The sequence below is a fragment of the Prionailurus viverrinus genome, chromosome F2 (genome assembly GCF_022837055.1).
Source record: "Prionailurus viverrinus isolate Anna chromosome F2, UM_Priviv_1.0, whole genome shotgun sequence".
In the NCBI taxonomy this organism is placed as follows: Eukaryota; Metazoa; Chordata; class Mammalia; order Carnivora; family Felidae; genus Prionailurus; species Prionailurus viverrinus.
In genome coordinates, this window is record NC_062578.1 from 19027199 (window position 1) to 19053769 (window position 26571).

Consider the following 26571-nt stretch of genomic DNA (forward strand, 5'->3'; position numbering starts at 1 on the left):
ACACAGAAAGATGGGAAATATTTCTTGCTCATGGATTAGAAGAACAAATATTGTTAAAATGTTCATACTACCCAAAGTAATCTACAGATTTAATGCAATCCCTATCAAAATACAAACAACATTTTCACAGAGCTATAACAAATAATCCTAAAATTTTCATGGGACCACAAAATAGCCAAAACATTCTTGAACAAAACTGGAGTAATCACAATCCCCAATGTCAAGATATACTACAATTCTGTAGTAATCAAAACAGTATAGTAAAGGCACAAAATAGGCACGTAGTTCAATAGAACAGCGTAAAGAAACCAGAAATAAACCTGTGATTCTATGGTCAATTAATCTTTGACAAAAGAGGCAAGAATATTAAATGGGAAAAAGTCAAGAAATGATGTTGGGAAAGCTGGACAGCAACTTGCAAAAGAATGAAACTGGGCCACTTTCTTACACCACACACAATATAAACTCAAAATGGATTAAAGACCTAAATGTGAGTTTTTAAACCATAAAGATCCTAGGAGACAGCTCAGGCAGTAATGTCTTTGACATCATGTGTAATAACATTTTTCTAGATATGTCTCCTGAGGGAAGGGAAATAAAAGCAAAAATAAACTCTCAGGACTACTTGGAAATAAAAAGCTTCTGTACAGCAAAGGAGACAATCATCAAAACTAGAAGACAAGCTATTGAATACAAGATATTTTCAAATGACATATCTGATGAGGAGTTAATATCCAAAATATAAAAACAGTTATACAGTTCAAAAAACCAATAATCCAATTAAAAATGAGCCGAAGATTGAAGCATGAAAAGATGCTCAACATCACTCATCGTCATGGAAATGTAAATCAAAACTACAGTGATACCACCTCACACCTGTCAGAATGGCTAAAACCAGAAACAAGAAACAAGTGTTGGCAAGGAGGATGTGGAGAAAAGGAATGCTTGTGCACTGCTGGTGAAAATGCAAACTGGTGCAGCCATTTTGGAAAATAGCATGGAGGTTTTTCAAGATTCAAAATAGAATCACCATATGACCCAGTAATTCCACTGCTGGATATTTACCTAAAGAACATGAAAACACTAATTCGAAAAGATATATGCACCCCTGTGTTTACTGCAGCATTATTTACAGTAGCCAAATATGGAAGCAACCCAAGTGTCCATCAATAAGGTGTGGTATATATAGATAGATAGGCATATAGTGTAATATTACTCAGCCATAAAAAATAATGAAATCTTGCCATTTGCAGCAACATGGATGGATCTATGGGTATAATGCTAAGTGAAATAAGTGAATCAGAAACACAAGTACCATATGTTTTCACTCATGTGGAATTTAAGAAACAAACCAAACAAAAAAAAAAGACAGAAAAAACAAGACTCTTAAATATAGAGAACAAATTAGTGGTCACCAAAGGGATGTTGGAGGGGGAATGGACAAAATAGCTGAAGGGATTAAGAGTACACTTATCATAATGAACACTGAGTAATGTATAGAATTTTGAATCTGTATTGTATTATACACCTGAAATGAATATAACCCTGTATGTTAATTACAGTGGAATTAAAAAAATAAATAGAAAGTTAAAAAAAGGAGAGAAAACAAATAATGTGGAATATGATCACATGTACTGATAACCAGTGGTGAGAGCAGTTGGATTCATTGTGGATTAGCCAGTGGGAGCAGGCTACTTGGACAGAGTAGGCCTGGTTTACTGTAACTTCTTCTTGGATAGGTTAGCTTTCTGCTGATTGGAAATACTAAGCAAATTTGTGATCTTGGGTGAATTTTTGGCCATAAATGCTTTTCTTATTAAATTTAAACAGACTTGCTTAAGAATCTCAACTCTAGAGACTTCTGATCTTAGGGAGGGCAAAGGAATATGTACTTATACATTTAGAAAAAATTTTTTTAACATTCATTTATTTTTGAAAGACACAGACGGAGCAGGAGCAGGGGAAGGGCAGAGAGAGAGGGAGACAGAGAATCCAAAACAGGCTCCAGGCTCTGAGCTGTCAGCACAGAGCCCGATGTGGGGCTTGAACTCACAAACCGTGAGATCATGACCTGAGCCGAAGTCGGATGCTTAACCGACTGAGCCACCCAGGTGCCCCAGTACTTATACATTTTTGAGGAATAATTAGTATTTACATTGTTTAGAATTGACATTTAAATTATTTACCATGTACTTAAAATATTTTCAAGAATGTACTGCTTTTAATGTGCATTTTAAAATGTCTTTTGCTATGTAGTGATATTTGTGGTACATTGTATGTAGTGTTAAGAACTGCTTTCTTCACTGAAATCCTTTCATAAAAATTTATGTTTATTATGCTTAATCAAATATAAGTGATACATCCAAGGAAAATTTGCTATTTTAATCTATTACAAGTAGATAGGTTACATTCAAGAATTTTTATAAATGTAACATTTTAAGAAGGCATAGATATAAAAAGAGCTTTGATCATTCTAATAAATAAGAAAAGTAGAGTTCCGGTTTTTTCACTTGTAAAATGCTAACTTCCTAACTCCTCTGACCTTCTTTGCGGCTCTTTGTATTTCTTTGCCCATCAGCTATTTCCCACCGAATTTCTTCTTTCAGCTACTGTTAAAACAATTTATCCTTCTCTCAGTGCTCTACTGTCCACAGCAGTGACATCTATCATTTTATTTAATTTCCCAGTAAGCGACCAGGAAGTTATTTCTAGAAAATTCTCTGCAGCTCTCAACTTTTGATCACATTCAACTCTAAATTCTATTTCACATTTCTCATCGATAGTGCCCAAACCCACTCCTTTCTCTTGCCCCCATTCTTCTCTGTTGAGTCTATAAGATAAATCTCCAAGCCCAATTCTGCTTCATTACATAAATGCAGTTAATAACACTGAACTAATTATCCAACCTTTTTAATATTCTATCTATAGAATAAAACTTCATAGGATCAAAATTTGCCCCATCAATTCTCTGTTCTGTTACTCTGCGCATTTTCACAACCAAGCATCCACTCTTCCCCAACTTGCTCATTCTTGCTGTTCTTTTCACCTTTTGTTTCACATTTATATCACAAAAATAGAAGTGGTTTTAACGTAGTCCACATCCTTAAATAATCGCATCTAGCATATGTACAGAAAACTGTGGTTTAACTGTGCTGCCTACTAATTCATTTGATACAGTGGGTTTTGTAATATGCATCTGCACTGTTTTACATTTGGAGAAAGTGAAATTCACAAAATAAATAACATTTCAGACGCATAGATCAAAACTGGTTCTGAGGCTGTGAATGTATTTATAATTTTTTAAAATTCTAAAACAGAACTTTGCCTCAGCTTGCTTTTAAAAACAAATACAGTTTTAAAATTTAACAATATTGCTGTTAATTTTAATTCTTTTGCTTCAAATCGTATTAAATTGTTATACCTGAATGTGCCTTTCTTGTAGTTTCAAAACAGTAATTTGATTACATGATTTCACAGTTGAAATAGTTCCATAATAGTTCCTTGATTTCCTGACTGTGGGAACATAAATACAGAAGGAATTCTGATTATTTGTTAAATTACTAAAATTTATCTGGTATATTTTTATGTGAGCTAGAGAATCAATATTAAGATATATAACTACTTTCTGTCCCTTTATATCACTTGGATATTCATGAAATATGTCCTAATCATATTTCACATGTTGCCTTTGGTATTATATTTGCATATTAATTAATATTACATTGTATATTGTTATGCCATATTTTTATTGTATTATATTTGTATAATATTTTGGAGAATTATAAAAACTCAGAAGGCCAGGTCTGCATCTTTAAGAAATTATTCAAAACTTTTGTCATACTAAAAACTATAGCAAACATAATTTAATGCAAGCCTGTTTCTCAGCTCAGGATATTTTTAATACTCATTCTTTTGGCAATGACTTCCTATTAATCATAATATTGCAAAGACATAGAAGGAAGCACCCAAAGAAGAAACTAAAATTACCTGAAGTTCCTCTTTTTAGATAAATCCACAAAATTTTGGTCTTACCATTGTTTCCCCAACAAATCAAGCTGTTTCAGGCACATGGTAGGTCTTAATAAATATAAAAAAATGAATAAATGAGTAGGATTAGTGTATGAATGATGAATTATAGTATAAACTCTGACAATTGGTTTTATTTTTCCTTTTTTTAATGCAAATGCTGTACTTAAACCTTGATTGTCAAAGTGTCCACTTCAAAGATGGCTGTCTCCAGTAAACACATTGTCAGTCACAGTAGACTAGATACAGAGCCAGGCCACCTCCCCTGACTGAAGCTCTTTGGTGTTAGAGATCTTGGTTGATTTCAAGTACTGACCTTTTGGGCCTCTTGTTTTTTTCTCTCCTTGTGCTTTAAATTCCCATTCTTCTGTTTTAAATTCACCAATATAGAATGAGCCCACAAAACCCTAGGCTTCCACCCTCAACCCCAATAAAAACAGAACCCCAACATACTGCTTGCTAGCTCTCTCTCTCTTGTCAACCTGTGACCTCACAGTGTGGCCCCAGGTGTGCTGCGTAATTTGCAGGCCTTATAAACAATAAACTTTTAATTTTTCTGAGCTTCCTGATGGTTATTGATGAAGGGCATCTTGCAATCATAATAAGAACCACAACATTGGTTATTGATAGGCTGAGATCAGCACACAACATTGATATACACCCATATGAATTTTTAAAACTAAAATCATAGAGTAGGCACTGCTTTTAACTGGCCTTTTTCTCACTCACTGAGATATCTCTAGCAATGACTCACATCTAGTATTTGAGTACCTTTCAAAGGTTATTAATTTATTTTTAGAGAGAAAGAGAGAGTGAGAGAGAGAGTGAGCGCACATGAGTAGGGCAGAGAGGGAGAGAGAAAGAATCCTAAGCAGGCTCTGCATTGCCAGTGTACAATATGTACAACAGACTGCACAGAGCTCCAACCCAGAAACTGTAAGAGCATGACCTGAGCTGAAGTCAAGATCTGGAATCTTAACTGAGCTATCCAGGCATCGCTTTTTTAAAATTTATTTATTTATTTTGATAGTAGAACCTTTCAAAATATTAAATGATTTAAATGGTTAAAGTATCATTGAAAGAGCCACATCATACCCAAGTCTATGAAAAAAGATCACTTTAACGTGTTTTGATTAGCTAGCATACCTGTTATTGATGTTGCCCTGCTTCTAACCTACACTGGATGGCTCCAAGTCCAAAATGTTTCACAGTTGGAGACAATCCATCCTTCCACTGCCGTCTCTTGACTTTATTCCCTTACCTCACCCCAGTTTCCTCCTAAGAAATTTTTATCATTTCCCAGTAACACTAAGCTCTTTCACTGTGTGCGCCTTACTGCACACTTTTCTTTCTGTCACAAATGCTAGTCTCAGCTCGTCCTTCCTGAGAACACACATGCAGCCTTCTGATTCCAAATAAAAGATTTCATTCCTGGATCCTTTGTCACGGTGACCTAAAGGAGTCAGCACAAATTACAAAGAATAAGTCATCTAATAAAAATGGAAATTTTTAGTCAATTCAGAAAGAAAAAGAACATTTTGATTTACGGAAGTAGTTGAAACTGTAGACAAAATTATTTCCCTGCTGTCCTATTAATAAGTGATCTGAGTCAGTATATTCTTTTCTCCTCTTTAGGAAACAGTGGCATTTAATTCTTCTCTTCTGAGACCCCGTGTGATTGGAGAATGGATTGGTCGAGAAGAGAATGATGCTGACCCACTAGCAGCTGAAATGCTACAGCCCCCAGTTCCAAGAAGTAAAAATGAACAATGGGAAAATGAAGACACTAGCTCCAGCCCTGCAGGAAGGTGAGATGAGATGCTTTCCAGGATTCTGAATTTGGTTAGTCGTTGGAAGCTAAAGGGAAAATAAATCCAGGTGCATGATTTTGACGATAACTTAGCAATTTTGTATAGAAAATTATGTTGGGTTCCACATAAGATAAAAGTTAATTTCTCTGTTATAAAATTAAAGTTTTACTAGATTTGCTTTTAGATTTTGGTTTTGATTTTTTCTTTATATCTAAGAATGTCACCATCTCTTTGCTACTAAGACCAAATAGAGAAATAATTTGAAATACATAGGCTGTCAGCCGAGACCCACTATAATGCTGGGCAGGGAGTGACTGATTGTTAAGAACTGGAGATGGAGGGCTTCTCATTTACCAGAGAGATGTAGTTGGTTATTAGGGGAAATAAAATTATTAAATGTACAATAGACTGCACAAAGCAGAAGAGAAAATACAAGAGAAAATACAAGAGAATACAAGAGATATTAAATACAAGAAATTTACAATACAATACAAGAGGAATACAAGAGAATACAAGAGAAAAACCTTAGTTTAGAGCCACTTAGGTTTGGAGCTGGTAACTATGTTTGAACATAATTCTTTAAAAAAAAATTTTTATGTTTATTTCTTTTTTGAGAGAGAGAGAGAGACAGAGAGAGAGAGAGAGACAGAGAGAGAGAGAGAGAGAGAGAGAGAGAGAGAGAAAGAGAGAGAGCAAGCTGGGGAGGGGCAGAGAGAGAGGGAGAAGGAGAAAATCCCAAGCAGGCTTTGCACTGTCAGTGCAGAGCCCAATGTGGGGCTCAAACCCACAAACCCTGAGATCATGACCTGAGCCAAAACCAAGAGTTGGAATCTCAACTGACTGAGCCATCCAGGTGCCCCTGATTGAACACAATTCTTTTCATTTGCTGTGTTTAATTTTTGAAGTATTTATCATTTGTAAATTTGTAAGTCTGTATTTCACTTACTCAGTCCTATGATGACTCAAAATGGTGGTGGGAGATTTGCCTTAACTTTCCATATGCTAGTAGAAGTAGGGTAGTTTTGACACCTGGGTAGTCCAGATTATATCTATTAGAAAAAGTGCATTCAGAACAACTTTTTTTTTTTAATAGCAATTGCAGTGAATAAAACCCAAAATGAAAACTTCCACTAGGAAGTTGGAGTGAAAAAGCATTATGGAGGCAAGACTTACACGAGACTGAGAAAACAGATTTAAATACTCCTGAGTTAAAATGTGACAGAGCTAAAACTTTCTTTGGGTGCTACTAGCCGACCACCACAGAAGAGATTTTCCTATTGATAGCATGGCCACAGTAACTTTGTATTTCCTACATTAAATTTAGCAGCAACCAATAACTATTCTTTCTCAAGGAGAAAATTGTATTTTCTACAATGTAATAGCTTTCAAGGGTTTTTTATTTTGACTTATCACTTGACTAGAAGGAAGGAAATTCAGAATTCTCATTAATGTGCTTCAAGGCATATAGAAAATTGATTCTATTTCCATGAGAAATAACTTTTAAATTATTTAAATAGTCCTATATAAGGAGAAGGAAACCATTTTTAAAAATCCATTTACCTTCTTTTGTGAAATGCCAGATCAATTTCATCTGTCAATGAGGGTAATTTTATTTTTAATACCAGACTTATGAAACCCACTAGACCTTTATCTTTATTCATTGCCAGATCTTTAATGTAAAATAGAGAAATGTCAACTTTCATTTTGCTTTCATTTAGTCATAATAATAATCGGAGCTATTTATTGCAAATGTTAGTGCTTCTATTTTCTTCCCAGCTTCAGTGAGCTCTGATTCCCTCTTGAATACCCAATAAAGGGGAATCTTTCCTTCAATACTAGTCAAATTCCTTAGCCAGAAAACTCAATCCATGAAGCTCTCTTTCAAATATTTGTTATGAAACGTCATGTTTAGTTTTATTATTCTCTGTCTTTAAATTATGAGTTGAAGTATTACCTGTGAAATGAAGAAAGGTGAAATCCTGCCCCGATGCCCCAGCAGAGCAGAAAGAATGCATGTGTGTCTGAACTTGGCTTAAAAAATAGTGACAAACTATGGGTGGGAAACTATGTCTCTCCTATCTTCTAGTACAAAACAGGATTTTGAATTTATACCAGGAATTCACATAGCATTAGATTTTATTTGGAGGAATAAAAATGGATTGGGGGAAATTTTTTAATGACTCTAGAGGCTATAACTAGAGTGTTAGCTTTTGTTTTTAGTAATGAACTTGTAGTATAACTTACCAGTCTTAAACATTAACAGACTAAATTATATTATAGACTTCGGTAGGAGATTTAATTTTCAAAGATGAATTCTTCCATTTTTCTCTCCCCTACTGGGCCTGGATCATTGTCATTGCCAGTAGACATCTGTTATGTGAGTGAAGGAGGCACATAGAAGGCTGTTAGTAGATATCTGCTAAATAAAGCTTATTTATAAGAAGGATTGTTTATAGTCTATCTTAACTTTTTGCCCCTTCCTATCACAGTTTTTCCTGTTGTTAATTGCTCAACTCTTATTTGAGTGTCTGTTATTATAACACTCTATCTTTAGTACATAGCCAATTTTTTTCCTAAGGTCCTGCATATAGACCATTGTATGAAGGGGGTTAGCAACTTTAGCATACACATTTGTCACCTGAATGGTTAAGTTGGTGAAAATATGAAGGCAGTTATAAGGGCAATATGGAGAAACTAATAGGATAAGACAAGAGCTACTGACCTGGAGTTCATGACCCCTACATGGTCTCTGATGGACCCAAGAGATCTGTGAATCTCTTTATTTTTGAAAAAATTTAATGTTTATTTATTGTTAAGAGACAGAGACAGATCGTGAGCATGGGAGGGGAAGAGAGACAGGGAGACACAGACTCCGAAGCAGGCTCCAGGCTCTGAGCTGTCAGTACAGAGCCTGACGTGAGGCTCAAATCCACAGACTGTGAGATCATGACCTGAGCTGAAGTCAGACACATAACCGACTGAGCCACCCAGGTACCCCTGTGAATCTCTTTAAATGAAATTATGTGGAAAATGGGGGCACCTGGGTGGCTCAGTCGGTTAAGCGTCTGACTCTTTTTTTCTTAATTTTTTTTTATAATGTTTACTTATTTTTGACAGAGAGAGAGAGAGAGACAGAGCATGAGCAGGGGAGGGGCAGAGAGAGAGGGAGACACAGAATCTGAAGCAGGCTCCAGGCTCCGAGCTGTCAGCACAGAGCCTGATGTGGGGCTTGAACTCACAGACTGCAAGATCATGACCTGGGCTGAAGTCGGACGCCCAACCGACTGAGCCACCTAGGCGCCCCTAAGCGTCTGACTCTTGATTTCGGCTGAGGTCATGGTCTAATGGTTTGTGAGATGGAACCCTGCATCCAGCTCTGCACTGACAGCATGAAGCCTGCTTGGGATTCTCTCTCTCCCTCTCTCTTTCTGCCCCTTCCCTGCTTGCATGCGTGCTCTCTCTCTCTCAAAATAAATAAATAAATATTAAAAAAAATAAATTATGTGGAAAGTGTTCTGTGTATGTGCAGATGGGCATTTTCTTTCTTAGATTCTCTAAAGGTCCTATTAAGGAAGGTTAAGAAAGAAATTAAAACATCTGAACAAGAAAAGGAACAGGGATTTGTAAAAGAGAGAGGTGAAGGCATTGGGAAATGATTGAAGGCTTTCTGAGATTGTTAGATATTACCAGTTGGCATCAATTGTTATGGCTTGTCTAACCATTTAATGGGAAAGCCTATGTGTTGATTGCACATTTAGAGTTATTAAAAAATAATCACACATTGATAATACAAATGTAAATAAAAATTGAATGTAATAAACATATAATTTTAATTAAACGTTGCAATAGCTGGGTAATGGATTTCCTAAAATTACTAGCTAAATCGTAATATGCATTTGTAAATAGGCTTATCAAGCCTTGAAAGCTTAATGAAACTCCTCTGAGCTGAATCACTTTATTAAAACAAGAATATCAATACATATTATAAGATCTGGTAAATTGACTTTGTTAAGTGAACATTGCTATCAGACGGTAAATATGCCATAAAATGAATAGAAAATCTTACAACTTAGAAATATATATTAAATATTTTTTAAAAAGCTAAATTCACTTTCCATTAAGAAATGTTTCTTTTCATTAAAGTTCATAATTGCTTGTGGGATATCTGTTAATGAAGCCTGAAAGTGTTCCCTTCCTCTTGGAGCTTCCTCAATTGGCAGCAAGAGACAAATAATAAACAAGTAAATAAATATAAAAATATGTACCATACGTTCAAGCAGTGATAAGTGACAAGATGGAAAATAAACCAGAATAGGAAGGAAGAAAATGGACAAAGGACACTCTTTTTCATGAGAAGTCCAAGAACAAAGAAATAACCTTAATATTGTCAGATTTTAGCTGTTGTAGACATGATAGAAACTATGCAATACATATGTTAGAGACTAAGTCAAGCTTAGTAATTTAGGGATATTCTAATGTAAATTTTAAGCAGAAAGAATGTTGATTAATGGAAAATTAATCTTTCAAAGGAATCAAAAACAGAAGCCTTAAAAATATCTAAAACAAATGTATCTTATGACTCACTCATTTCTTTTTGAAAGCCAAAATGGCATATAACTAAATCACACATTTATTACAGAATGTTGATAGGGCATTTTGATAAGTTAAAAATTTGTTATTTCTCATTTATTTAGGAATTCATTCATTTATTTCTTTAGGAAATACATATCCTAACTCAAGTTATTCTTTTATGAAACTCATTACTAGTCACCTGTGGAATCATAGACTCATAGGTGGACTCTTCCTAGGCAGTCAACACGTAATCAGTGTCTGGGATTCATAGCCTAGCACTGTCTTCATGACCAAACCATGTATTTTAATAAGACTAAAGGAAACACTTCCTTCAACCTTTATGAAAATGATCTTGATCATTGTTGGCTGTTGAATAGGAATTACACATTTATAATCTGCCCTTTGTTCCTCATCTTTGACAGCCCAATCTACATATTTTTCCTTATCCTGTTTCACTACCAATATATTTCCTGGATTTTTGTATCTCTCAAGTTGGAAGACTCCTATAGATCTGCTTAAATTAATTCTTACTTTATTTAGTGTGTTTAAAAATGGAGTCTAAAAGAAAAACGGATTTATTATTTATTGAGCATTAACACAAGGTAATGTGCTAGATACTGCGTGAGACCAATATGAAAAAGAACATCTTAGATTCAAAGTACAGGTATTTACTTTCAGATGAGTAGAATGACAAGGAAATGTGTTTTATTTCTGCAGCTCAGCACCCACAGTGCCTGTATATGTGTGTATATATATATATACACAGTGCCTGTATATGTGTGTTTATATATATATAAAACACTTAGTGTCTGCTAAAGTAATTATGAAAACTTCACATAGGGGCGCCTGGATGGCTCAGTTGGTTAAGCATCTGACTTCAACTCAGGTCATGATCTCATGGTTTGTGAGTTTGAGCCCCATGTTGGGCTCTGTGCTGGCAGCTCGAGCCTGGAAGCTGCTTCGGATTCTGCATCTCCCTCTTTCTCTGCCCCTCCCCTGCTCGTGCTCTGTCTCTCTCTCAAAAATAAATAAACGTTAAAAAATTAAAAGCATCACATCTAAACATTAAAAAAAAAACCAGAACTCTTACGCATAAGCCAAAATGCGACAATGAAGTGTGAAACTTTTTATGATCTCTTCAACAACCTGGACGTTAATACAAAGAGAGTCCTTTAATTTCTGCCTAGAGACAAGAGAAAGGGCACAGATTCTGCCTACGAGGCTATAGTGGTGAACTAAAGAAGCATAGAAGGTAGGTTAAAAGAGGAATAATCTTTTTTTTTAATTTTATTTTTAATTTTTTAAAATTTACATCCAAATTAGTTAGCATATAGTGCAACAATGATTTCAGGAGTAGATTCCTTAGGGCCCCTTACCCATTTAGCCCATCCCCCTTCCCACAATCCCTCCCATAACCCTCAGGTTGTTCTCCATATTTAACCCTCAGTTTGTTCCCCATCTTCTGTTTTGTCCCCCTCCCTGTTTTTATATTATTTTTGTTTCCCTTCCCTTATGTTCATCTGTTTTGTCTCTCAAAGTCCTCCTATGAGTGAAGTCATATGATTTTTGTCTTTCTCTGACTGACTAATTTCACTTAGCATAATACCCTCCAGTTCCATCCACGTAGTTGCAAATGGCAAGATTTCATTCTTTTTGACTGCCGAGTTATACTCCATTGTGTGTGTGTGTGTGTAGATATATATATATATATATATATATATATATATATATATACCACATTTTCTTTATCCATTCATCCATTGATGGACATTTGGGCTCTCTCCACATTTTGGCTATTGTTGATAGTGCTGCTATAAACATGGGGGTGCATGTGTCCCTTTGAAACAGCACAACCTGTATCCCTTGGATAAGTGCCTGGTAGTGCAATTGCTGGGTCTTAGGGTAGTTCTATTTTTAGTTTTTTGAGGAACCGCCATACTGTTTTCCAGAGTGGCTGCACCAGCTTGCATTGCCACCAACAGTGCAAAAGAGATCCTCTTTCTCCACATCCTCGCCAACATCTGTTGTTGCCTGAGTTGTTAATGTTAGCCATTCTGACAGGTGCAAAGTGGTATCTCATTGTGGTTTTGATTTGCATTTCCCGGATGATGAGTGATGTGGAGCATTTTTTTATGTGTCGGTTGGCCATCTGGATGTCTTCTTTGGAGAAGTGTCTATTCATATCTTTTTCCCATTTCTTCACTGGACTATTTGTTTTTTGGGTGTTGAGTTTGATAAGTTCTTTGTAGATTTTGGATACTAACCCTTTATCTGATATGTCATTTGCAAATATCTTCTCCCATTCTGTCAGTTGCCTTTTAGTTTTGCTAATTATTTCCTTTGCTGTGCAGAAGCTTTTTATTTTGATGAGGTCCCAGTAGTTCATTTTTGCTTGTTTCCCTTGCTTCCAGAGACGTGTTGAGTAAGAAGTTGTTGCGGGCAAGATCAAAGAGGGTTTTGCCTGCTTTTTCCTTAGGGATTTTGATGGCTTCTTGTCTTACATTGAGGTCTTTCATCCATTTTGACTTTATTTTTGTGTATGGTGTAAGAAAGTGGTCCAGGTTCATTCTTCTGCATGTTGCTGTCCAGTTTTCCCAGCACCAGTTGCTGATGAGACTGTCTTTATTCCATTGGATATTCTTTGCTGCTTTGTCAAATTAGTTGGCCATAGCTTTGTGGGTCGATTTCTCAGTTCTCTATTCTGTTTCATTGATCTGAGAGTCTGTTCTTGTGCCAGTACCATACTGTCTTGATGATTACAACTTTGTAGTGTAGCTTGAAGTCTGGAATTGTGATGCCTCCTTCTTTGGTTTTCTTTTTCAAGATCGCTTTGGCTATTCAGGATCTTTTCTGGTTCCATACAAATTTTAGGATTATTTGTTCTAGCTCTGTGAAGAAGGCTGGTATTATTTTGATAGGGATTGCATTGAATATGTCGATTGCTTTGGGTAGTGTCGACATTTTAACAATATTTGTTCTTGCTATCCAGGAGCGTGGAATCTTTTTCCATTTATTTGTGTCTTCTTCAATTTCTTTCATAAGCTTTCTATAGTTTTCAATGTATAGATTTCTCATCTCTTTGGTTAGATTTATTCCCAGGTATTTTATGTTTTTTTGTGCAACTGTAAATGGGATCGTTTCCTTGATTTCTCTGTCATTTCATTGTTGGTGTATAGGAATGCAACCGATTTCTGTGCACTGATTTTATATCCTGCAACTTTGCTGAATTCATGAATCAATTCTAGAAGTTTTTTGGTGGAATCTTTTGGGTTTTCCATATAGAGTGTCATGTCATCTGTGATGAGTGAAGTTTGATCTACTCCTGGCCGATTTGGATCCCTTTAATTTCTTTGTGTTGTCTGTCTGATTGCAGAGGCTAAGACTTCCAATACTGTGTTGAATAACAGTGGCAAGAGTGGACATCCCTGTCTTGTTCCTGACCTTAGGGGGAAAGCTCAGTTTTTCCCCATTGAGGATGATATTAGCATTGGGTCGTTCATATATGGCTTTTATGATCTCGAGGTATGCTCCTTCTGTCCCTACTTTCTTTTGGATTTTTATTAAGGAAGGATGCTGTATTTTGTCAGATGCTTTCTCTGCATCTGTTGAAAGGATCATATGGTTCTTGTCCTTTCTTTTATTGATGTGATGAATCACGTTAATTGTTTTGTGGATATTGAACCAGCCCTGTATCCCAGGTATAAATCCTGCTTGGTTGTGGTGAACAATTTTTTTAAATGTATTGTTGGATCAGGTTGGCTAATATCTTGTTGAGGATTTTTGCATCCGTGTTCGTGAGGGAAATTGGTCTAGGTTCTCCTTTTTAGTGGGGTCTCTGCCTGGTTTTGGAATCAAGGTAATGCTGGCTTCATAGAAAGATTTTGGAAGTTTTCCTTCCATTTCTATTTTTTGGAACAGTTTCAAGAGAATAGGTGTATTAACTCTTCCTTAAATGTTTGGTAGAATTCCCCTGGAAAGCCATCTGGCCCTGGACTCTTGTTTTTTGGGAGAATTTTGATTACTAATTCGATTTCCTTACTGGTTATGGGTCTGTTCAAATTTTCTATTTCTTCCTGTTTCAGTTTTGGTAGTGTATATGTTTCTAGGAATTTGTCCATTTCTTCCAGATTGCCCATTTTATTGGCATGTAATTGCTCATAATATTCTCTTATTATTTCTGCTGTGTTGGTTGTGATCTCTTCTTTCATTCTTGATTTTATTTATTTGTGTCGTTTCCTTTTTCTTTTTGATCAAACTGGCTAGTGGTTTATCAATTTTGTTAATTCTTTCAGAGAAATAGCTTCTGGTTTCATTGATCTGTTCTACTGGTTTTTTTTTTTTTGGTTTCGATAGCATTAATTTCTGCTGTAATCTTTATGCTTTCCTGTCTTCTGCTGGTTTTGCGTTTTATTTGCTGTTCTTTTTCCAGCTCTTTAAGGTGTAAGGTTAGGTTGTGTATCTGAGATCTTTCTTCCTTCTTTAGGAAGGCCTGGATTGCTATATACTTTCCTCTTAGGACCACCTTTGCTGCATCCCAAAGGTTTTGGTTTGTGGTGTTATCATTTTCATTGACTTCCACATACTTTTTAGTTTCCTCTTTAACTGCTTGGTTAGCCCATTCATTCTTTAGTAGGATGTTCTTCAGTCTCTAAGTATTTGTTACCTTTCCAAATTTTTTCTTGTGGTTGATTTCGAGTTGCATAGCGTTGTGGTCTGAAAATATGGACGGTATGATCTCAATCTTTTTGTACTTACTTCGGCCTGATTTGTGTCCCAGTATACGGTCTATTCTGGAGAACGTTCCATGTGCACTGGAGAAGAATATATATTCTGCTGCTTTAGGATGAAATGTTCTGAGTATATCTGTTAAGTCCATCTGGTCCAATGTGTCATTCAAAGCCATCGTTTCCTTGTTGATTTTTTGATTACATGATCTGTCCATTGCTGTGAGTGGGGTGTTGAAGTCTTCTACTATTATGGTATTAGTATCGATGAGTTTATGTTTGTGATTAATTGATTTATATATTTAGGTGTTCTCACATTTGGTGCATAAATGTTTATAATTGTTAGGTCTTCTTGGTGGATAGACCCTTTGATTATGATATAATGCCCTTCTGCATCTCTTGATACTGTCTATTTTAAAGCCTAGATTGTCTGATATAAGTATGGCTACTCTGGCTTTCTTTTGTTGACCATTAGCATGATAGATGGTTCTCCATCCCCTTATTTTCAATCTGAAGGTGTCTTTAGGTCTAAAGTGGGTCTCTTGTAAACACAATATAGATGGATCTTGTTTTCTCATCCATTCTGTTACCCTATGTCTTTTGATTGGAGCATTGATTCCATTGACGTTTAGAGTGAGTACTGAAAGATATGAATTTATTGCCATTATGATGCTTGTAGAATTGGAGTTTCTGGTGGTGTTCTCTGGTCCTTTCTAATCTTTTGTTGCATTTGGTATTTATTTATTTATATATATATATATTTTCCTCTTTTCTCCCCTCAGAAAGTCCCCCTTAAAATTTCTTGCAGGGCTGGATTAGTGGTCACAAACTCCTTTAATTTTTGTTTGTCTGGGAAACTTTGTATCTCTCCTATTTTGAATGACAGCCTTGCTGGATAAAGAATTCTTGGTTGCATATTTTTCTGATTCAGCACACTGAATATATCCTGCCATTCCTTTCTGGCCTGCCAAGTTCTGTGGATAGGTCTTCCCTTGTAGGTTAGGGACTTTTTTTCCTTTGCTGCTTTCCTGATTCTCTCCTTGCCTATTTTGTGAATTTGACTATGATATGCTTTGTTGATGGTCTGGTTTTGTTGAATCTAATGGTGGTCCTCTGTGCTTTCTGGATTTTGATGTCAGTGTCTTTCCCCAGGTTAGGAAAGTTTTTCGCTATGATTTGCTCACATAACCCTTCTACCCCTATTTCTCTCTCTTCCTTTTCTGGGACCCCTGTGATTCTGATGCTGTTCCTTTTTAATGAGTCACTGATTTCTCTAATTCTTAAATTGTGCTCTTTTGCCTTAATCTCCTTCTTTTTTTCCACTTCATTATTCTCCATAAGTTTGTCCTCTATATCACTGATTCTCTGTTCTGCCTCATCCATGCTTGCTGCCACTGCATCCATCCATGATTGCAGCTCAGTTACATTTTTAATTTTATTCTGGCTATTTTTTACTTCTTTTATCTCTTAGAAAGGGATTCTAATCTATTATCGACTCCAGCTAGTATTCTTGTTATCGTGATTCTAAATTCTGGTTCAGACATTTTGCTTGTATCTGTGTTGGTTAAGTCCCTGGCTGTTGTTTCTTCGTGCTCTTTCTTTTGGGGTGAATTCCTTTTTTTGTCATTTTGAAGGGCGAAAAGGAATTAATGAGGTAGAAAAATTAAAATTACTAAAGTAAAAATTAGAAAAATATGAAAATTAAGAAATTAAACACACACGCACACACACACACAAATCGAATAAATGATGCTAGATTCTAGGTGTGTTTTGATCTGGGTGTTGAAAGTGGTTTGACAGATTAGAGAAAAAATAAAGGGGGGGAGAAAAAAAGGGAAATAGTTTGAGAATTTGAAAAAATGAATACACTGAAGTAGACTAAAATGAGATGATGGGAGTAAAATAGAATTTGAGAAAATATACACAAAAGTAAAGAATGATGTAGAAAATAATTAAAGAAAATCAATGAAAATTAAATATAAATTTGAATCTTTTCTTTTTCTGTATTCAAGAAAAAGAAAAGAAACAAAAAAAAAGAAAAAAAAAGGAAATCGTTTGAGAATTTGAAAAAGCGAATACACCTCGGTAGACTAAAATAAAAGGATGGAAGTAAAATAGAATTTGAAAAAATTTACACAAAAGTAAAAAATATACTAATAAATATTAAAGAAAAATATTTTTAATAAAAATTGAAAATAAAAATGAGTTTTTTCTTTTTCTGTATTCAAGAAAAAGAAGAGTGTAAAGAGAAAAAAAAAAGAACATTGAATAGGTGGACCTGCTAACAGATTGAAGTAGGACTGAAATTACTTCATTTTCCCCTAGAAGTCAGTCTATGTAGCGCTTCATAGTCCATAAACTAAGCTGGTGGTGAGACTTGTGTTCTTGAGGAGGGAAGCTGGCCCAGTCGGGTGGGGCTCAGTGTAATGGCTCCGCTTTCCAATAGATGGCGCTGCTATCCTGCTGGTCTGGATTGTTGCGGCGCTGGTAGGTGCGTATGTGCATGTGCGGGAGCCGTCAAAATGGCACCACCCAGCTACCCTGTCCTCCTGGGTCAGCAATCACGCACCCGTCCTGTCTTCAGCTTTCGTCTACTCCCGCTTTTTCACCCTTTGTGACCAGGCCCCAGGCAGTACCTTTCTCCCGAGTTTTGTCTCAGATGCGGCTGTTTTCCCCGGCCCCTTACTTCTGAAGGACTGCGGCTTTGACCCGTTCCGTCCGTCTGTGGGAGGGTCTCACTGAGCATTGGCCAAATATCAGCTGCACCCAGGAACGCTTGCTAGACCCTGCCGCTGCCGGTGCCCCGAGACTACGGCCAGGTGCCAGCCCGCCCCAGGAAGAGTTCGCGAGATACTGTAGCAGCCGCATTTCAGGGATGATGGAAAATCACAACACACATCTGGCACCAGGCTTCAGCCTTAAGGACCTTGTTCCAGCACCAGTGAATGTGGCTGTTTTCTGGGGTCTGCTGGGACCAGGTGGCTTCAACAGTCTCTACCAAATGTCCTTCCGCTTCTCCCCGTGTGTCCCGAGAACCTCCCGGACCCTACTCTGTTCCTGGGGATTCTCCCCTCCCACCAGAGCACCACCAGGTATCGAGCTGCGGAGTTGCAGCCTTTGCGCTCCCCTTGTTTACAGTCTTAATGGAATTAAAACCCTCTCCTTTCTCCTTTCTCCCTTTTTAGTTTGGTCCCTGCGGCTGTTTCCAATTTTCCACTTTCTCTCCAGCTGCTTTTTGGGGAGGGGTGCTTTTCCCGTATTCCGCCCCTCCCCCCGCCCGAACTGAGCTCTCTCAGCTCAAAAAAGCACCTCCCTTCCTGCACCTCCTCACTCTGCTCCCCAAGTTCACTTCTCTGCGCTGCGTACCTGCTGAATTCTGTGGTTTAGGTCGTGCAGATTGTTGTGTTAATCCTCCAGTCAGTTTTCTAGGTGTGTAGGATAGTTTACTGTTGGTCTGGTGGTATTTCATGGACATGAGACACACAAAAAACTTCCATGCTATTCCAGCACCTTGGCTCCTCCCCCCAGGAATAATCCATTTTTCCACCAAAGAGAGCAAGCACATGGGGTCAGATAAAACTAATACCAATCTGTGTCCAGAAACAAGCATATAAAGTGCAATGCAGCAGGGTCAGGCACCCAGGGAAGGGTGGGGTCAGGAGGAAGAGAACAAATGGTAATTCAGAATACAGGCCATCAGGACGGGAAGGAAGGTTCCACCTGGAGAGAGAGGCTGAGGGAGGCAGGTGGCCACTTTAAGCCATCCTTTTCCCATTGATCTGGTTTAGAATTTATCTTTTTAAACCAAAGTAAAATGGAGTTTTGGAGTATATTAACACCTCATTGAAGTATCAACTGTTGTTCTTTTTCATAAAGCCTCTTTGTGGTTCCGTTTCCTTCTCTGTGGGATGATACTGCTGAAGGAAGCATGCAGATATCCAGGATGCTGCTTTATATCTCTTAATTCATTCCATCCTCATGAAAACATTATTATCTGTAATTTAGGAAGGAGGAAACTAAATCCCAGAGTAGTTACGTCACTGTCCCAAGATTGTACAACTATTAAGTAGCTGAGCCAGTCTGTCTTCCTCCAAATTCCATGCACTTCAGTGCTGTATGCAACCTCCCTTCAGGAAGGACTTCTAAGAATCCCCTTATCATTCAGGTTTAGGTTCGAAGTCCAGAGTAGAGGGGGCCCAGGACCCTACATGCTGTCAGAAGGACCCTAATCCCACCTTTCCCCATCTCAGTCACCACTTGTCTGCATTACGAGCTCTGCTTCCCAGTAGCAGGGTACTCTTTTCTCTCTAATGGTGCAGTTTTCACTTCTGTAGTCTATAGGTTATGGAGTTGGAAAAGAGGAAGGTGTCATCCTTGCTCCCCTTTCCTGCTTGCAGATCTTGCTGTCTTCTTTCCCCCTAAAAAACCCTCCAGTTCTGTATTTCTTGTTTCCAAACATGCTAATCTTACACCACCTCTCATAGCAATCATTTACCAAATCCCAGGTCATTCCTCTTTTCCTAAATAATGCATGCATCTGGCTCATTGTCACATTCCCCAGCCCCCTCCCTATCTTGGTGAAGTTAGTATCCACATTAGTGATTCTTTCCCAAACCTAGCCTCTCCTTCCTTAGTCTGCTCTTCACCACTGATCTTGAATTCCACCCTACTTTAGTCACTTATCTTCTCTGTCATATCTAAGCCTCATTATTATTAAGTGCTAACCCATAGTGTCAATTTCAGGTATTTCACTCTCTGACTATACCTCCTATCTTTCTAGTTTGTTCCCACTAGTACCCAACTTTAACTGGGACCTAGATATACTGGTTCCACTCAGTTTTTCTTGCCCCTCATCCACCTTGTTTTCCTCATTTTTCTCCTCATACAGCTTCTGGTTTGGGCCCATTATTCTAATCTATTTATTGGGTATAACCCTATTTCCCTTACCTCTCTTTTCCTTTGTTTTACTTATGTGGTAAAACTCTACCCTATTTAAATCTAACCCTGACTATTCCATGGCTGAACTGGCACAGGGAGAAGAACACATGGCCACACCAGCTGGTATCACTATGAATCCATGACCACCAAACTCTAGGAGGTCACTGGTCCTGCCCAAAGATACTCTGGGTTCATCCAGTCCGTTCACGTGTCCACACTCTTCAATGACGATTGCATGCCTTGTCTTGTCTCCTCAAACCTCCATCCTTCCTCCCCAGTCCTTCTGTTCAACTGATGACACTTCCAGGAACGTAAAGGTTCTGGTCACTCTGGAAAACAGTTTGGGAGTTTTATATATAAAACTAAACATGTAAATACCAAGCTTGTCTCAGGTAAATGAAAACTTATCTTCACACAAAAGCAAGTATATGAATGTTCATAGCCAAAAAACTTAACCCCTATGTCCTTCAATATGTGAATGGTTAGACAGATTGAAGTACATGCATGCCGTAGCAAAGAAAGGGAATGCACTCTTGATACATGGAACAGCATGAATGAAACCTTAAGTAATTAGACTGCCTGAGAAAAATACTAAAAGGTTACATAGATACCCTTTGTATAATATTCTTGAAATGAGAAAATTTAGGAATGGAGAACAGACTCGTAGTTGCCAGAGGTTAGGGATGGGGAAAAGGGGGTATGGAGTCTGGTGGGAGTGGCAGAAAAGGGCAGGATGAGGGCACCTTGTGGTGTTTGAAATGTTCTGTTTCTTGATTCTGGTGGTGGATACATGATACACAAATCTACACAGATACTAAAAATATCGGGAACTAAATACACACGCAGAGGCATACACACACAAATGAGTACAATTAAAATGGGAAATCTGAGTAAGACTAGAGAATTGTACCGTTGTCAGAAAACTATTGTACAGTAGTTTTAGAATATGATACTGTTGAAGGGAACTTTGGAAAGGGAGGGTGCACAGGATCTCAATGTATCATTGCTTAGAACTTCATTCAAATCTGTAATTATTTCAAAGCAAAACAAATCAATTAAAAATGTTAGTAATCTGTTACAAACACCTTGAGATTTTTGACAGTCCATCTCCCCCCAACTATCTTTCAGCAAAGGGCATTAGTATCCACTGATGGGCCTTGCCTGAACAGTTACTATGTTGGTGGTTGCGAAATGGTGATTTTCTGATTCTACCATTCCTTCTACATTTATTAACTAGCATTAACCAGGACAAACAAAAGGTTTTTCTCTGCCCCTCTTTCCCCTGACCTTCTCTTTCATATCCACCCTAACTTTCAGGTGAACCAATGGGGTGAGACTGATCTTTGCCCACTGATGGCATACAAAGTCATTTTGCTGTTTCCATCCTCTTCTTAGACAATGTCGAACCTAGTACGGCTGTTAAGACAACTTGAAATGTTCTGATCTGTGCCATGAAATGTATCTGGTTGGTTCTTAATTTTTGTTTTTTTACCACACTCCTTCTACATTTTGGCCTGGTGGCAGTGGGGACCAGGCATGTAACCCACTTGCCTTATGGGCTGTCCTTCTGAATACCTTTAGAAAGGTTATCTTTTCATCTTGCCTGGGAGAGATTTCCTCTACATCATGTGTTTTTCTTTCATGAAGAGACATTTGCCTTTTCCTTCCTTTGGGCAATAATATGAAAAGAAATTGGATTATAGAGAAAAGATGAACTTTGGAACAATTTTTTAACTATATGTGATTGTCGTTTGGACTTGTAAGTTGTCCAGTCAGATACTGTCTTCAGAAGTTGGGGGAGAGGGAACCATGAAAGACAGAATTTACCCAAAGGAGCGTGGCTTTATGACAAAGAAACTCCTCCAAATTTACAAAGACTCTTTAAACTCAAAGAAACTGAGAAACATTTAATTGCCAATTTTGGTTTCATCTTTTCTTCTACCTCATCCTAACCCCACATCTAGGCAGCCCGATAGGAATAGTGAGGAAAGTTATTTCAGTTATAGAAACTAGCGTTTTCATTTTAAAATAGTCTTGTGATAGTATAATAGTTATCCCGTTACATGTGTTTTGCTGGACATGCATTTGTTTGTAGATCAGGGATTTTTACATAATAATCTGGACTTTCTGCCTCCTCTTTTTAAAAAAATCAGAAAAAAATGCATCAACAGTGGGCTTTAATAGTGACATGGCTGATTAGCACCTCCTCCCTTAAATGGGGCAGGAGTTACAGTTTGCCATGTTTCTCACCAATACCTATTTGGAAGATTGTTTATGAGGTACCAAAGGATGTCTAGGAAAGAAGATAGTCTATATTTCCCTCATCCTTGGGAAAAATTTTACTAATATGACTATAATTTTGCATAGCAAAAAATTGAATGAAAGTTTGGTTGCCGATTTTCTTTATTTACCACAGCTAATTGATAGTGTTGTCATCATTGAAAACTAACATTTAAATATTTCTTCAGCTTAAAGGTGGAGCCCAAGACTAAAGGATTAAAACAGCAGCAACAGCAACATAAGAAACTTCTGGCAGCAATGCTCTCTCAAGATTCTTTTGAGTCTCTCCATAGCCCTACCCCATCTGTAACAGAAGAAGATATTGATAATGAAGATGATGCAATGGAATTGCTGGGTAATTTTAAAAATTAATAATTTCTCTTTCTCTTCTTCTCTGGCATTGTAAAAATGTGTAGTGATTTAGAGATTTTAAGGTTTTTGAATAGTTTTGTCCTAGGGGAAAGACACCATTTAACACATATTTTATTTACATTAGACTTTCATGAAGTTGCATGTAAGAATGAAGTTGAAATGACCTAAGCATGTGAAGTATTTATTAGACTGTATTTTGTCTTTGTATATGCAGCACTTTACCTTCTGACTCTTTAATCAAGCTTTATTCTGTGTGCAATTGTGATAAAAATTCAAGTCTGTCTGCTTTATTCTCTGATTATGATTGCCTTGATCACATCTTCTGTCTATAAAATATATCCAAAATACATATTTCAGCCCTCATTCCAAAGTGTCCCCTATTGTTTCAAGGATGTTTTAGAAAAATAGAGTAAAATTTAAAGGGACAGATAGTAAATTAGTGTTTTGTGTCTTCCATAAATGACAGGAAAGATTGCAAGATTTCAGTGTTTTTATAGGCTCGTTACTTTCATGAAAACCTTATTAGTGTTGTATATGTAGGGAACCCTTTATATCTTAAATGAAGTAAATGTATGTTTTTATTTCACCATAAATCTCTGGATAGTAAGTTTTTTTTAACTGAACTTTCCTTTTATCCTAAATAATTAGAATAACTTTTGAATACTTTGTAACCATATACTAAAGTGAATAAATAATGTAATCATTCAAAAACTGCAAATAAATTTAACATAGAATAAGGAGTCTCAGAAACATACAGACATTTAAAATTTTTTTTTTCTAAATGAGCTTCCTGCGTTTTAAGTGTTCATGGCAGCAAAATACTATGATTTAAAAAAAAGATATGTCTCCTTGCATATACCTACAGAGGTGTTACTTACTCAATGATGGCAGGTTCATCACTGTTGTCTGATAATACTGAATTCATTCCAGCATTGAGGAGACTGTCATGGCATTTTCACTTTATGCTGTTCATCTTTTTTTTTTTTAAGAACAATTAAGTCTGAGTATTTTTTTTTCAAGGAATCTCATCTCTCCACCTCCAAATCATTGATGTGGCAGATATGCCAGATGTTGTGGTACCTTCCCCAACTTCAATTCAGGAAATGTTTTTCTAAGCACTTGACCTCATGCTAGGCACTGAGCTCTGTCCTAGGATCATAATAAAACAGTCATGGATTCTGTTTGCAGGAACTTTGCATTTCTTAGTGTTTGAGATAAAAAATGTAACTACATTCATGTAGTTCTTGCTACAGGTGCTAATGTGATTAAGCACACAGTTTAAATAGGGATAACACTTAATGCAGAGGTAGAGGATGATGATCAGGGAATGTTTCATAGAGAAGCTGATTCTAGCAGTGAGTTGAGTCCTAGAGGACAAGTGGATGGAAATTCAGCAGGCAGAGTGTAGTCATTAGCCTTGTAGGTTTGCTCTTGTACGAATGGACTCTTTTGCAGTTGTGCTCCATGACTGAGCTTGTAAATTGTTCCTTTGCTTTGGTCGTTAACAGTGAAGGGGGCAAGGCCTGAACAGTGACTGTCACTGGCAGGGCCAAGACGTTGTTCATATAACATCAACGTTGGCTTTTTGGTACATTGACGTTGAATTGTACAGGTATTGTTCTCTCTCTCTTCCATCCATTGCGTGACTGACGGCTCTTGATCAGTTGATATCCACAGGAAGGAAATTATACTTACCTTGCAAAGATAATCTTTTGAAGAAATCTAGGCATGCTCAGAATCACTTTGGATTTCCTGATAGCATCGGGAGTATCATGTTAGAGTGGAGGAAATCATAAACTTCAGTGACGATTGAGGGGTTCTTTAAGGAAACTCAGGTGTCAGTGCTGGTACATCCTAGATCTCAGCTCCTTAAAGTTTCTAGTCTCCCAAGCTGAAGACCAGAGGGTTGGGTTTTTGAGACTATCTAATGTGAGCCATTAATAGCTGGTCCTCATGGTTTTTTTTCATTTAGACGTTGTAGCCTGTGGTCTGAGCGAAGTGAAGAATGAAAACTAGTTGACAGTTTGGGCTTTCTCCATGGAACTCCATATATCTTAGCATAGGCAACTGGTAGTGTACTAATGCTGGTCTCTAGATTATGAGATTTGTCTGCAATAACATGGAATGTTGCAAGTGTGCCAGGCTGTCCTCCGAAATAATGCCATATGCAATCCTGTTGGCCCATTGTCTCAGTGAACAAAGGTCATGTAGCAGAAAATTGTACCTGAATGATTGTGTACCCAGAAGTTCATTAATTACGTAAGATGTTATTTAGATATGAAATATTTGTCTTTAAGACGCAAATACACTTATCCATTCAATCATTTAGAAAATATATATTTAAAATAGAGACTCAGTTTTCTTCAAAAGTAGTGTGCATAAATTCATGAGTTACAATGTTACATGTGCCTGTATCTAAGATGATGGTTCATCTCTTATATGAAATCAAACCAGGTGTACATGAAAAATTTCAGTTGATGTAAGTTACAAATTTTTTGCAGTCATGATGTAGTAATGGATGAACTATTAATATGGATGAATATGGGTATAAAATAAATTGATAATTTAGTTATTCAGTTTTAAGACTTGACGTCTTCAATAGCCATGTATGTCTCTCTTAATATTCTGTTAGATTGCAAGTCCTACACTAATCAGTTGATGTGATACTGATAAATCAATTTAGAAACTATAATACTTACTTTTCAAGTCCTTTTAATATTAGATTTTCATAATTTTATTATTGAAGAATTTTAAGACAATATTTTTTGAAACCCTGATCCTAGAAAAGCATATTATATGTATATATTTGAGGAAAATACAAATGCTGAGTTCCTGAAAATTTATTTGAAATCAAATTTTAGTACATAGAGTCATTGTAAAAGGCAAGAGACTATTTACAATATCTTTTGCACATCTGCAACATTGTATAGAAATGAGTTTGCTATAGCTTATGTGGTTTCATTGTCTTAACTTGTTTTCTATATCAGGGATTAACTGGCTGAAAAATCTATATGCATGAAAAGTAGTATGTATTCTTTGTGAAGTGATAATTAAATGAGAAGTATAATTATTAGTTAATGTTAAGGGAACAAAGGATTGTTGTTAAGTAAAATTGGTTGAAGGGGAAGGGGGAAAAGAGCCTTTTAGTTGAAGAAGTAGAGGTCAGTAAAATTTCTTACCTTAATTCATTTGTAAAGGAATCTAGCATTATTAATACATACTGATTAATATTTAACTCTCCACAGTTGTTTAATTGTACGTTGTTAGATTTCTACTCCCAGTATATTGACATGTGAAAATATAGTACATACGGCATCTATAAGTTTTTAAGTAGATTAAATATTTACTGTAAGATTGCTTTAAATCCTATTTGTAAATTCATAGCACAAAAGTAGCTTAATATGGAATTAATATATACCAGAGAACAAAATATCCAAATTTCTGGAATTTTAAGAACTAACAAATTTAAGCACCAGTGAAATTGGTGCTCTCATTGCAGAAGACATAGAATAAAATATCTGCCAACTCACCTTAAATATGTAGTTCTCATCTTCAAATATAAGATATTCTGAAATATTTTAGTAACTGCTGGAAATTAATGATCACGATTATTAAATTTGCATATTTTTGAAAGTTATTAAAATTAATTATTTTTCAAAAATGGAGAGACAATTTACAATGGTACAGCAAGAGATTTATAAAAAATGCATATATTATCTTTTACTCCACTAACTTTCACAGAAAATTTGAGGAACTTCACTAATTTCAAAGATATTTCAACTTGTAAATGTAAGTTCATTTTCACTATATGCATTTTTCATTTTATTTCTGATGAAAAGCTAATAGCA

The 26571-nt window shown here is 36.6% G+C and overlaps 1 protein-coding gene across 1 annotated transcript in view; it reads left to right on the plus strand.

The window, feature by feature from the left end:
- CF2H8orf34 (chromosome F2 C8orf34 homolog) overlaps positions 1 to 26571 on the plus strand; it is a 402422-nt gene that overhangs the window by 140240 nt on the left and 235611 nt on the right. Inside the window, 2 exon segments of the mRNA XM_047842390.1 lie at positions 5662 to 5834; positions 22540 to 22706. Coding sequence (XP_047698346.1) covers positions 5662 to 5834; positions 22540 to 22706 — 340 coding nt within the window.